Source organism: Mustela nivalis (assembly GCF_964662115.1).
Source record: "Mustela nivalis genome assembly, chromosome: 7".
Lineage (NCBI taxonomy): Eukaryota > Metazoa > Chordata > Mammalia > Carnivora > Mustelidae > Mustela > Mustela nivalis.
This window is the reverse complement of record NC_139026.1, coordinates 73,735,000-73,749,202: the sequence shown is the minus strand read 5'-3', so window position 1 is coordinate 73,749,202 and position 14,203 is coordinate 73,735,000. Positions and strand designations below refer to the sequence as shown.

At 35.9% G+C, this 14,203-nt stretch overlaps 1 protein-coding gene across 2 annotated transcripts in view; it reads left to right on the top strand.

The window, feature by feature from the left end:
• Positions 1 to 14,203, top strand: part of ETNK1 (ethanolamine kinase 1) — a 67,179-nt gene that overhangs the window by 15,785 nt on the left and 37,191 nt on the right. For both annotated transcript variants that reach the window (XM_082740495.1, XM_082740496.1), the window contains exon 2: positions 6,226 to 6,485. In XM_082740495.1, the coding sequence (XP_082596621.1) occupies positions 6,226 to 6,485 (260 nt within the window). The remainder of the gene's footprint in view (positions 1 to 6,225; positions 6,486 to 14,203) is intronic.

Genomic DNA, 14,203 nt, shown 5'->3' with positions numbered 1-14,203 from the left:
TTTGATTAAGATTTTGCAACTATGTTCGTGAGAAGAGTGGTCTTTATAATTTTCTTGTAATGCCCTTGGCATGTTTTGGTATCTTACTGATAGTTTGTGGTCTTTTTTTTTTTTCCTTGATAGTTTTGCTCAGAAGTAATCAACATCATCTTTAAAAAGAACAATTTTTGATTGTTGAGTTTTTCTGTTTTATTGATAATTTTCCCCTTTGTTTTCTTTCTAACTTTTTCTTTTATCTTTTTAAGATTAATTGCCTGTTCTTTTTCTAGTTTCTTGAGCTGGAAGCTTAGATCACTAATTTTCTGCCTTTTTTATTTTTATATTTTCTTTTACGTGACCCTTCAGGTACCCACAAGTTTTGAAATGTCTTTATTATCATTCAGTTCAGAATGTTTTCTAATTATCTTTTTCTCCTTCATTCCATAGATTGCTTACATCCATTATGGCTTCATTTCAAATGAGTGGGAGAATTTTAAAGTCTTTTTCTTTACCATGGTGAAAAACAACATAAAATTTACTATCTTAATCTATTTGGGGTGTATAAGTTTATGTGCAGTTTGTGGTATTGATGTCCAGTACATATTCTCTTGTAGTTTGAGAAAGTACTCTGAATGATTTAATCTTTGGTGTTTGTTGAGGCTTGTTTATAATCAAGCCTGTAGTCAATTTTGGTAATATTTAGTGTAGGCTTGAAAAGTATGTGTATAGTTGGATACATCATTCTGTGTATGTCAGGTAAGTTAGATTTTTAATTCTGTTGTTGAGATCACTTGTGTACATAATGATTTTTTTCCTGTTTTTAAAAAATCAGCTCTTGAGAACTGTGCCCAAGATTCAAACAGTTATGGGGCGCCTGGGTGGCTCAGTGGGTTAAAGCCTCTGCCTTCGGCTCAGGTCGTGATCCCAAGGTTCTGGGATCAAGCCCCGCATCGGGCTTTCTGCTCATCAGGGAGCCTGCTCCCCCCCCCCCCCTCACTTTCTCTGCCTACTTGTGATCTCTGTCTGTCAAATAAATAAATAAAGTCTTTTAAAAAAGAAGATTCAAGCAGTTATGAAATAATTTGTCAGTTTTACTAAATATATTTGAAGCTGTGTTATTGGATGAATACACATCTAGAATTGTTACATCTTCTTAATGGTTCGTTCTTTCATTATTATAAAATGTCCCTTTATCTCTCAGAACATATTGCTAAGATCTATTTTGTTTAATATGGTATAACTACATCAACTTTCTTTTGCATGTCTTTTATAAAAGAAGCATATATAAATATATATTTTTCACACGTAGTGTTTTAATTGGATTTAGTTCTTTCACATTTAGTGTAACTACTTACAGAGTTTTCTCACAAAATAATCATTTTTTTTTGTTTGACCTATTTGTCAAATATTCTTGTTTTTAACTTTCATTTTTCCTTCTTTCAATTTGTTCCAAATCTCAGAGGAGCTTATAGTAGAACCCCGAGATTATGACCTAAGCCAAAATCAAGAGTAAAATGCTTAACCACCTGAGTTACCCAGGTGCCTCTTTTGTGTTGGAATTTTATTTTATTTTGTTTTGTTTTATTTTTTTAAGATTCTGAGAAAGGGAGAGAGAAAGAGTGAAAGAGAGATGAGTGGGGGGAGCAGGGAGAGGGAGAAGCAGTCTCCCCACTGATCAGGGAGCCCAGTGTAGGAAATCATGACCTGAGCTGAAGGCAGACACTTAACTGAGTCACCCAAATGCTCCTCATGTTAGAACTTTAGAAGAGGTTAGACGGTGAAGTGAAGAATAAAGAAGAGTGAAATTGTGGGGCAGATTGCTAGATAACTTGAGGGCAGAGGTATCAAGGAACTTGTGTGCCCTAAGGAGCTTGAAATTATCCTTGGAGCAGTGTGGGGCCATTTGAAGATTCCGATTTATCATGTTCGTATTTCTATTTATTTATTTATTTATTTATTTATTTATTTTGTTAAGAATTTATTTGAGAGAGAGAGTGAGGAAGAGAGGGAGAGGTGTGTGCACAAGTAGGGGGAAAGGGCAGAGAGGAAGCAGACTCCTCACTGAGCAGGGAACCCGATACTGAGATCATGACCTGAGGCAAAGGCAGACTCTTAACCCAGCCATCCCAAGAAACAGAAGTTTTTTTTTTTTTTTTTTTTTTAATTTTATCTGTTTGAGAGAGAGAGAGCACGTGTGCATGTGCACAGAGGTAGAGAGAGAAGGAGAAGCAGACTCCCCGCTGAGCAGGGAGAGCTACCCAGGCACCCCAGAAACAGGTTTTAAGAATTACATCTAGGTTTCAAGAATTATCTATTTATGTGGGGGATGGAGGGAGAGGGTTCAAGGATGGCTCTCTGAAATTTGCCTGAGTAGATGGAAAGTAAGATGAATAGGTACTGTCACCATTAGATGATTCATCTTTGGTTTTAAACAATTTCATTGTGAGGTGTGTTGGTATCATTTTCTTTATATTTCTTGGGTTCAGGCTTAATTGAGTTTCTAGGATCTTTGAGCTTATAGTTTTTCATCAAATTTGGGTAAATTTTGGCCATTTAAAAAAATATTGTTTCTCCTTTCCTCTTCTAGGGGATACAGATTCTCTCTGCTCATGGATACTTTGCTTATTCACTCATGCTCACTTATTCTCTCATTTAGCTAATTTTCCGCCTGTGTTTTGTTTTGGATAGTTTCTATTGCTCTCTTTCCAAGTTTGCTTTTTTGGGGGGCAGTATCTAACTTACTGTTAAATACATCTAGTGAAAAAAAAAATACATCTAGTGTATTTTTCTCCTTAGACTTCTTGAGAAGCTTGACTTTTGTCTTTTTATATTCAGTGTTTCTGCATAAGTTTTTGTTATAGAATGCAGAACATACTTGTTTTAATGTCTGCTGATCGTAGCATCTGCTGATCCTAACATCAGTTCTGGTTGGTTTCAGTTAATTGATTTTCCCTCTCATTATGGATTATATTTTTCTTCCTTTTTTATATGCCTGGATATCTTTAATTGAATGTCAGACATTGTGAATTTTTACCTTCTTAGGCACTGAATAGTTTTTGTAGTTATTTGGGAATAGTTTGAGACTCTTGGGTCTTGCTTTTAAGGTATGCTATGTGGGACCAGTGTAGCTTAAGAGCCTAGGGCTAATCTATAAATCTGTAACATAGGTTTTATCTTAATTCATTCTTTTATTGTGAATTATTTTGCTGTTTTTTTGTTAAAATGTGAAAAATGTAGTTCTCTACATACATGTTAAGATCTTAGTGTGTGCCAGTCACTGCTCTAAATGCTTTTATGTATATTAATTAATTCATTAATCCAAATAATGCTGTGAAATAGATTCCAGTATGTTAATATTATATGTAAGAATGAAGCACATAGGGGGTAAGTGACTTGCCCAGGGTTACTCAGCTTATAGATAACACAGCTAGAAAAGCTCATGTCTTGCTTTGTAGCTCCTCCTCTGAGCTAGTACTATCCTAAATACATGATAAACAGTATAGGATAATTCTTGAGAAAAGGAGCTCTGTGCAATTTGTGTTAGTTTTGTCCCACCTCCATTGAGATGAAATTTTACATTTTTTTTCCTTAAGATTTTATTTATTTGAGGGAGAGAGAGAGAGAGAGCGCGAGCACGAGCAGGGGAAAGTGGGGGAGGACAGCAGGAGTAGCAGATGCTCCACTGAGCAGAGAACCCGACTTGGGGCTCTATCCCAGGACCCTGAGATCATGACCTGAGCTAAGGGCAGATGCTTAATCGACTCAGTCACCCAGGCTCCCCTAAACTTTATATTTTTAGTATATATCTAGTACACTGTATGTATCTAATTAATACCGAGTGTATTTTGTTGTATGTTTCAGAAGGTTCAGCACACTGAATTTCTTATAGGTGTATATATGAGGTGGGAACCATCCAAGGGCAAAAATCATTTATCCATACATCTCTAAAGCCAGTGACGGACCATCAGGAACACACTGATAGGTGAACAAGTTGGGTTTAAGAGAGAATGTGTATCACTCAGAATGGTAGGGCTCTTAGTAAGTAGGTGTTAGAAGGGACTTAATGTAGAATTTGGGTTTGCTGATTTGGGAGAGTGTTCAAGGAAGCAGGCTTTCCTCTGGATTGGGAGCTGTCAGGAAGTGGGCCGAGTCTGTGACCGATATCTTAATCTTACCTAGAAGACTGAAGGAATGAAGCAGGGCCAAAGCTGTGGCTGGAAAAGGAACAGCAGTCATTCATATTAACCCCAATAGGGGGATATTTAGTCATTTTTGTGTCTTGAAAATTTTTTAAATTTTGTCTGTGTTCAGACATGATTACAAAGTGGCTTTGTTTTTGTCTTGGTCCATTGTGGTCAGAGTGGCCTCATCTGATGTTGGTGTTATGTAAAATTATTTATGTTCAGCAGAACCACAAGGCCATACTGTGTAGGCCTGGTCAGTTCCTCCCTTTTGGGCTTCGTTGCAGGAAAAAGAAAGTGAGAAAACATACATAAGCCAAAAAAAAAAAAAAAAAAAGTTTAAATTAGAGAAACAAGAAAACAAAAAAAAAACAAGATTTAATTTTCCTAAAGTTTTGTTGAATATCTTTGCAGGAGTTTTTATCTCTTATTTATACATAAAATATTTTTATAGATGCGAAGTTTTAGTGTTCATGTATTTGTTTTTTACTCTAAAGAATTTATTGTGACTGTCATTTCACTGGAAGTATGTGACTGTTGTACAATAGAGAATATTAGGATTAGTTTCTCAATCTTTGTTACAGTAAATTGAAATATTTTATCTGTACATGACATCTGAAAAAGTTACGGAATAACTTGTGTAAAGTGATACGGCTTTGTAATAAACAACATGCTTTTCAACACAGTTTTTAATAAATTGATTAACATTTAATTTAAGTGAATATGCTTCTTGTCAATGCTATATACTATTTTTGTGAAATCTAGGTTGAAAGGGATACTTGTATCTCTCTGCATACCCGAAAAAGTAAATATTTAAAATAAGTCTCTTTGCATTAGCTCATACAATTAACCTACATTGGGTAAGGATAATAGTCAAGTCTTGTATACAATAAAAAAATTTATATAAAAACTAGTAACTAGTATTACCTTAAGAAATACCTTTAAAATTTTCATCTGAAGATGTAAAGCCTTTTCCTGTGTCATTTATCATTACAATAGTCTTTTTGAAAGAGAAACATTTATATTCTTTCTCAGGCATTAGGTAAATATATATTCATTTGGCCCTTTTTCCTTTTGCTTTTTGCCAATTTTCTTGGGAAAAAAATGTTGTTAACTCTTGGTTACACTTTTATCTCTTGTCCCTTCATTCTACCCGAGAGCCTCCAAAAGCTTTAGCTTATAATTGAGCAAATAGAAAAATTAATTTTAGTATCAGAGGAAAATGAAAGTTTCAATTTTTTAGTGGATTTGAACTAATACTGCTGATCATCTGTTTGCTTTTTAAAGGTACCATTTGTGCTCAGATAAAAAAAAGAACTTGAAATTTTTGACTTTAGCTCTTGAAAAGTCCCAAAAGTCCCTTTTAGAAAATAATGTAGAAATCTCTAGTTAACCTCTCACTTCCTCTAATTAGGGTTGTGCATTTTTAGCCATAGCATTCAAGTTTGAATTAGAACCTGAATGCTTAAAAACAATTTCTAATGCATGTTGTATTAAGTAACTCTTAAAATTAACATTTAAAATTAAATTTTAGAAGTTGGAGATTTACCACAATATGTAACTTATGGTAGATTTATATTTGTATATTACACTTGTAAGCATTATTAAATACCTTTTATATGTTATATGCCATGCTGGAGGAGAGCAGTGTCTCTGTCTTCAGAGACTTTCGAATTTATTAGACATAGGAGAAATTGTGTGTGTGTTGAAAGGGATACTTGTATATGTACACATTTGCAATGATTGCAGTACAAGCATACTTGGAGATATAGTAGGTATCAAAACATTGTGTGGAAGCACTGGAGATTGAATAATTAACAATTTTGGATCAAGAAAGATATAATGTTATAGGAATTACAGCATTCCTTTATCTTTATATCTAGAATTAAAATTATAGACATGTTAGATAAAATTGTATTTAAAAGTTTTTTATGTTAAAAAGTAGATACTTTAAATTAGTAATTAATTATTTTAACTTATCTGCTGTTTCATTCATTAAATAATTGCTTTTCCCCTCATTTTTCCTTTCCTTTTCTTTCTTTCTTTCTTTTTTTTTTTTTGGCAGCTTTTCACAGATGGAATCACAAATAAACTTATTGGCTGTTATGTGAGTAATACAATGGAGGATGTAGTCCTGGTGCGAATTTATGGCAATAAGACTGAGTTGTTAGTTGATCGAGATGAGGAAGTGAAGAGTTTCCGAGTGTTGCAGGCTCATGGCTGTGCACCACAACTCTACTGTACCTTCAATAATGGACTATGCTATGAATTTATACAGGGAGAAGCATTGGATCCAAAGCATGTCTGCAACCCTGCCATTTTCAGGTACATTTCTTTTTCTAAATAATTTTTCTTTTTCTTAAGTATGTGTGTTAAGTATGCTAAAGAAATTATTTTTTAAAACTGCCTTTTCTTTCTTTAAGCAACTATTTGATTATCTTAGAAACTTTGTTTAGTTAGGGTTCTGTTTATTTTTGTTGAAGAAAAAAATCCTGTTTACTGTTCATCGTTGATTGCAAAAAAAAAAAAGACTGTGAGATGTGGTTTTGGATTAGTCTGCAAAAGTGTCAAGGCTTCCCCTTAATCAGTTTATTTATTTTACTTTATTTTGTTTTTTAAAATTTTAATTCCATTAATTAACATATGGTATATTATTAATTTCAGAGGTAGAGTTCAGTGATTCGTCAGTTGTATATAACACCCAGTGCTCATTACATTGTAATGCCTTCCTTAATGCCTATCACCCAGTGACCCTGTTTCCTACTCCCTCCTCTCCAGCCACCCTCAGTTTGTTTCCTGTAATTAAGATGTCTCTTATGGTTTGTCTCCCTCTCTGGTTTCATCTTGTTTTATTTTTTGCTCCCTTCCCCTATGTTCCTCTCTTTGTTTCTTAATTCCACAAATGAGTGAGATCATAAAATTATCTTGTTCTGATTGACTTATTCTGCTTAGCCTAATATCCTCTAGTTCCATCCATGTCTTTGCAGATGGCAAGATTTCATTTTTAAAAAAATTATTTAATTATTTATTTGACAGAGAGCACGCACATGTGTGAACGCACAACAGGGGGAGCAGCAGGCAGAGAGAGGGAGGGAGAAGCAGGCTCCCACTGAGCAAGGATCCTGATGTGGGGCTTGATCCCAGGAACCCGGGATCATGACCCTCGCGGAAAGCAGTAGCTTAACCGACTGAGCCACCTGGGCGCCCCCTCTGCTTTTTTAATGGCTGAGTAATATTCCTGTGTGTGTGTGTGTGTGTGTGTGTGTGTGTGTGTACCACATCTTCTTTATCCTTTCATCTCTCGATGGACATTGGGGCTCTTTCCATAGTTTGGCTATTGTGGACATTGCTACTATAAACATTGGGGTGCAGATTCCTCCTCAGATCACCTACATTTTACCTGTGGGGTAAATACCCAGTAGTGCAATTTCTGGGTCATAGGGTAGCTCTATTTTTACCTTTTTGAAGTATCTTACATTGTTTTCCAGAGTAGCTGCACCAGTTTGCATTTCCACCAGCACTGTGAGAAAGTACCGGTCTCTCCACATCCTTTCCAACAATTGTTGTTTCCATGACTTGTTAATTTTAGCCATTCTGACTGCTGTGAAGTGGTCCCCTTAATTTTTTAAAGTAGTACTTAGACTAAAGAATTACACATTTCTTATTGCTAACTTTTGTAAGCCAGTTGCTCGTATTTTCAGAGTTTCTGCTTACTAAGATTCTTTAAATTCTCTTAACACTGTTATTTTTTAAACTTGTTATTTAATTTAGTGTGTTATGTCTTTTTATTAAACTTTAATTCAGTACATTATATTTCCTATAAGAATAATTTCTTGAATATGCTAGATCATTTGTTCAAAATTGTCTTTTACAGTTCTTTTTCTGCTCTTAAAAATTAGTGTATGAGCTTAATTTGAAAACTGCAAAAATTCTTAAATATTTTTTTCTTAAGATCCCTTTATAACTCTTAAAGGTTATTGAAGACCGAAAGAGTTTCTGTGAGTTTTATCTATCAGTATTTATCATGTTAGAAATGAAAACAACTTTTTTTGAGTTACAAGAGTAGTACAAGCACACATTGTTAGCTGTCAGGGTGATAACGTTATCACACCACTTCATGTAGCTTCTTGAAAACTACAGCATTTACTCATGAGAGAATTAGAGTGAAAAAGGTAAATAATATCTTAAGAAAGTAGTTTTAACTTCATAATCAGGTTTTGAGTTAAACAAAGTGAATCTCTTGGGTTCCTGGCTCATATATACTTTTTAAATTTTATTTATTTACTTGAGAAAGAGAGCAAGTGTGAGCATGAGCAGGGGGAGGGGCAGAGGGTTAGGGAGAGAGAAGCAGACTCCCCACAGAGCAGGGAGCCTGATGGAGGGGTCCATCCCGGGGCCCTGGGATCAGGACCTGAGCCGAAGGCAGTTGCTTAAGGACTAAGCCACCAAGGCCCCAGACCCCCCCCGCTTCTCTTTTCTTTCTTTCTTCTTTTTTTTTAAAATATGTTTATTTATTAGAGAGAGCCTGGACCATATTTTAAGAGTTGCTTCATTAACTGATGAAAATGAAATGGCCCAGTATTTACCTATTTTTTTTTTAAGATTTTATTTATTTGACAGAGATCACAAGTAGGTAGAGCAGCAGGCAGAGAGAGAGTGGGGGGAAGCAGGCTCCCCACTGAGCAGAGAGCCCGATGTGGGGCTCAATCCCAGGACCTTGAGACCAGACCTGGGCCAAAGGCAGAGGCCTAACCCACTGAGCCACCCAGGTGCCACAGTATTTCCCTATTTTAAACTGGCTTCAAATAATATTTAAAAATATTTTGGCATAGAAATCTATCTACTCAAGCCATAGGTTTTATTTATTTATTTATTTATTTATTTGACAGACCGATCACAAGTAGGCAGAGAGGCAGGCAGAGAGAGAGGGGAGGAAGCAGGCTCCCCACTGAGCAGAGAGCCCAATGCGGGCCTCAATCCCAGGACCCTGGGATCATGACTTGAGCCAAAGGCAGAGGCTTTAACCCACAGAGCCATCCAGGTGCCCCCAAACCCTAGTTTTTGATGAGATAAGAGTCTCTTTCCTTATGTGAGTGTAGTTTAGAATGTATTGAAGAACTCCGATTAATAGATAGTTATTTTTTCTTTTGTGTCATAATTTTTTGTGGTCTTCAGTTTTGTGTATATCAGATACATTTATAAATCTTAAGCCTTTTTAAAAAAAATATTTTACATATTTGAGAGAGAGAATGACAGGGAGAGAGCGAGCGAGCACATGAGCAGAGATAGAGGGGGAGGGAGCAGCAGACTCCTCAGCTGAGAGGGAGCCCCACATGGGGTTCAATCCCAGGACCCTGGGATCATGACCTTAGTGGTAGGCAGACGTTTGAACTATCCAGTGTTACTATTTGTTGGTCAGAGTTTGAGATACATATATATAACAGGATTAAAAGAGATTAGGCCAAAGGAAAAGCTGGAGTTAGATTCAGATATAAGAAGTATATTCCATAAGGTTGTTAGAGAAGGGCCATATTAGCTTCTTGGTAACTAAAGCAGGAAGAAGAATACTAGTTTTTAAGAGTCAGTGTCCAAAAGATGTAAGAAGAAAGTTGCTTAAGGGTGATACCACCTTTACTGGTGTAGCAGTCTTAACTGCCTTTGTAAAACCCATACTTCCATGGATTTGACGTTGATATTCCTAAACTGTCTTTAACACACCGAATTTCAGCTTTCAGTTGAATGAACTATCCAGTGTTACTATTTGTTGGTCAGAGTTTCGCATTCAGATTTCTCCCTTCTGTTTACTCTGTAGTCTCATGATGGAAACTGGATGCCTAGGGCAGGTTTTTTTCTCTTTGAGTGATTCTGTGGAATGTTATGGAATCTAAAGCCTTGTGAAATTCTATATATGGCATTATATCTTCATCACAAAGGACACACAGTGGAACCAGACTGCTTCAGATTTACGGGCTATGTGAATTTGGGTATAGCCCTTAAATATTTTGTGCCTCAGTTTCCTTATCTAAAAAATGAGAATAATAATAGTACCTACTTCTAGGGCTGTTGTAAGGATTAACGTTGTTAATATATGTAAAAAGTTTAGAACAAGGCCTGGCATATGTTAAACACTATGTAAATGTTAGCTTTTATAATTATTATAATTTTTTTTTCCTAAAGACTTTTCACATTTTATTTGACTTAGGCAGATCTTACAATAACTTGGACATTAAGGTATTAAAGTACTTAGGCAAATTATAGATATTACTAGGATATTACTAATCAGTTGACTTTATTATGCTTTTATTATTTATTTAAAGATTTTATTTGTTTGAGTGAGGGAGAGTGTGTGTGCAAGCACAAGCATGGAGAGAGGGAGAAGCAGACTCCACTGAGCAGGAAGTCTGATGTGGGGCTCCATCCCAGGACCCTGGGATCATGACGTGAGCCAAAGGCAGACGTTTAAACCCCACTGAGCCACCTGGGCATCCTTTATTGTGCTTGTAGAAGCATATTTTCTGAACTTTAAAATTCATAGACTTTTTTGCTATTATGTACTGTTTATTATAACATATTCTGTAGTATTCCTTAAGGTGAACCTTAGCAGCATATAGATGTGACATAGCAAGTAATTATTGCCATCACTAAACCCCCCTTCTTGTTTGTGACAGACAAAACTAACCAGTCTTGAAGCTCTTTACCTCTGAACATAGATGAGATTTCGGAATCTTTCTTAACTAAATGATTTTGGGTAATTACTACCCATGAGTTGTCCCTTGATTTGGTTTTTATTTTAACTTCTGAGAAACCATTTTATGTTAAAAAGTCAAGATTTTAGGAGCACCTGGATTGCTCAGTTGGTTAAGCGTCTGACTTTTGGTTTCAGCTAAGGTAATAATCTCATTAAGTCATGGGATCTAGCCCTGCATTGGGCTTCACACTCCGGGGAGTCTGCTTGAAGACTTTCTCCGTCTGCTCCTCCCCTGAACTCATGTGCTTGCTGTCTCTCAAATAAATAAATCTTAAGAAAAGAAAGCTGGGGTTCCTGGGTGGCTCAGTTAGTTATGTGGTTGCCTCCAGCTCAGGTCATGATCCCAGGGTCCTGGGATCAAGTCTGGCATTGAGCTTCCTGCTCAGCGGGAAGTCTGCTTCTCCCTATCCGGCTGCCTTTCTCCCTGGCTTATGCTTGCTCACGCATGTTCCTCCCACCCCACCTCTCTCAAATAAATAAGTAAAATCTTTTTTAAAAAAAAAAAAGGTGCATACGTTTATTAAAAAATTGAAAAAGTCAAGATTTTATTTTTAATTGATACTAAAAAAGTAGTAATAGGTATGTTTACAATTCTTATTAGAGAAATAATATATTAAAGTGATGGAGGCTAATATTTATTCAGCACTAAATATGAACTGTACACTCTTCTAAATACCCCTTTGTGTGTGTGTATGTGTGTATTTGTTTTTAAAGATTTATTTTAGAGAGAGAAATTGGAGGGGAGGGGCAAAGGGAGAGGGAGAGAGAATCCGGAGTTTAAAGATTTTATTTATTTATTTGACAGAGAGAGAGACCACAAGTAGGCAGAGGCAGGCAGAGAGACGGGGTGGGGGGAAGCAGGCTCCCCGCTGAGCAGAGACCCTGATTCGGGGCTCGATCCCAGGACCCTGAGATCCTGACCTGACCCGAAGGCAGAGGCTTAACCCACTGAGCCACCCAGGTGCCCCTTCTGTATATGTTTTTAAATATTTTCTTATTAAGTAAACTGTGCTCATTGTGGGGCTTGAACTCATAACCCTGATATCAAGAGTTGCATGCTACACAACTGAGCCAGCCAGGTGCTCCAAAACTTACCTGTTGTGTATTAATAAATTCAACTCACAATAATCCCAGGGTATAGGTAATATTAAGATCCTATTTTAATAGATGAGAAAAATAAGGTACAAAGATTTTAAGTAATTTGCTGAAGGTCACATGGCTAGGAAAAGTATATCTTAAAGATACTAATGAGTATCTTTTTACTTGAGAAAAGCTCATAAAATATAAAGGAAAATAGTAAAGCCTTTGTTAATCACATAAAAAAAAACATATTATGAAAATTTGTAGGATTGAAGTGAAAAGACTCAAGAAGAAAATAAATGCAGACTTTCTCCCATTTATTGACTTCTGATTATTTTATATAATTAAATAATTGTTATTAAGCTTACTATAGAATTTCTGTTTTAAAAGGAAAGCTTTGCATAATTGATTTTAAATAATCTTAAGTACAAAGAATAATTATAGTATTTTTTGAAAAAAATTTTAAAGGTTTATTTTAGGGGGAGAGAGAGCGCGAGATGGGGAAGGGACAGTGGAGAGGGAGCGGGAAAGACAGAATCTCAAGCAGACTTGCTGCTGAGCGTGGAGCCCCACACAGGACTCCCATCTCAACCCTGAGATCATAACCTCAAGAGTTGGGTGCTTAACTGACTGAGCCACCCAGATGCCCGAATAATTAACAGTATTTGATCAAGAACAGTGAAATTTAGGTAAGGCTCACTTAGGTATTTGATACCATGTCATAAACTTGTTTGCATTAAATTCTATGATATTCCGAAAAAGATAAAACTGTGGAGACACTAAAAAGATCAGTGATTGCTAAGGGTTAGTGGGGAAGGAGGTGAATAGGAGAATAGGTGAAACAGGATTTTTAGGGCAGTGAAAATGTCTGTATGATACTTTATAGTGGATACCTGTCATAAATTTGTTCAGACCCATAGAATGTATACCGCTAAGTGTGTACCCTGATGTAAACTATGAACTTTGGGTGTCAGTGTGTGTGCTTCAGTTGCAACAAATGCACTACTCTGGTGTTGATAATGGAGGAGGTGATGCTAGTGTTGGATAGGGGGAATTTGGGAAAACTCTGAATCTTCCCCTCAATTTTGCTGTGAGCCTAAACTGCTTTAAAAAGTCTACTACAAGTAGCCTTTTCCTATACTTTGTTAGATCTACTTGTTTAGAGTATATGATACTAATACAGGCATATACACCTTTCATTAAAAAAAAAAGCTGAGACCAAATAGCAATACTAATTAAGTTCTCTTATAATTGACTTGAAATGAATGATGCACTGAGTTGACTCACAATTTTGGAAAAAAAGCAGAATAGAGTTTGAGAAAGGAAGGAAAAAAAGATGACAGTAAGGATATAGTTAGTTAATACTGGCTATTTATTTTGCAATTAAATTTATTTCAGGTAATATATTCCCATGGGATAGTTAAATGTTCATACAGTTTTGCTAATTACTGTAAAACAAAATACAGAAGGAACTAATTGATGGAAGGGCATATTAATAAAATAGGTAAATTATAAATGATTTCTAAAGGAATGTTTTATTATTTTTGAGTATGTACAGTGAAGTATTTTTTAAAGAAATATCAAGTAAGCAATTGAAGGAATGGTAATTCTAGAGCTCCAAGAAGAGGTTAGGGATGTAAATAATAGGATAATGTGCTTTATATATTTAGCTTTTCTCCTTAAAAAAATGAATTTTGGGGTGCCAGGGTGGCTCAGTGGGTTAAAGCCTCTGCTTTCGGCTCAGGTCATGCTCCCAGGGTCCTGGGATGGAGCCCTGCATAGTGCTTTCTGTTCAGCAGGGAGCTGCTTCCCCCCACCCTGCCCTCTCTACCTGCCTCTCTGCCTACTGTGATCTGTCTGTCAAATAAATAAATAAAATCTTTAAAATTTTTTAAATATTTAAAAAATGAATTTCATATATTTATGATAAAAAGGATCTTTCATTTATCAATTTATAGGGCTTATTACTAATTTTGGATTAGTTAGGTATCACATTTTGAGCCATTGTTATTAGATGAACTGATACACAGCCAACAGTAAATGTTGATTGAGCCTTAGATCAAAGTCCACAGTGCTCTCTTGCTATGGTTTATTCAGACATAGCTACTTGCCTGTGTTAGATTATTCTAGAGTATCTGCTTTGACTATTAAAAATCTGACATGTATTTATGTTTAGTCTAGGGAAAGAAAAAGAATTCAGGTAGTCCCTGCCCTC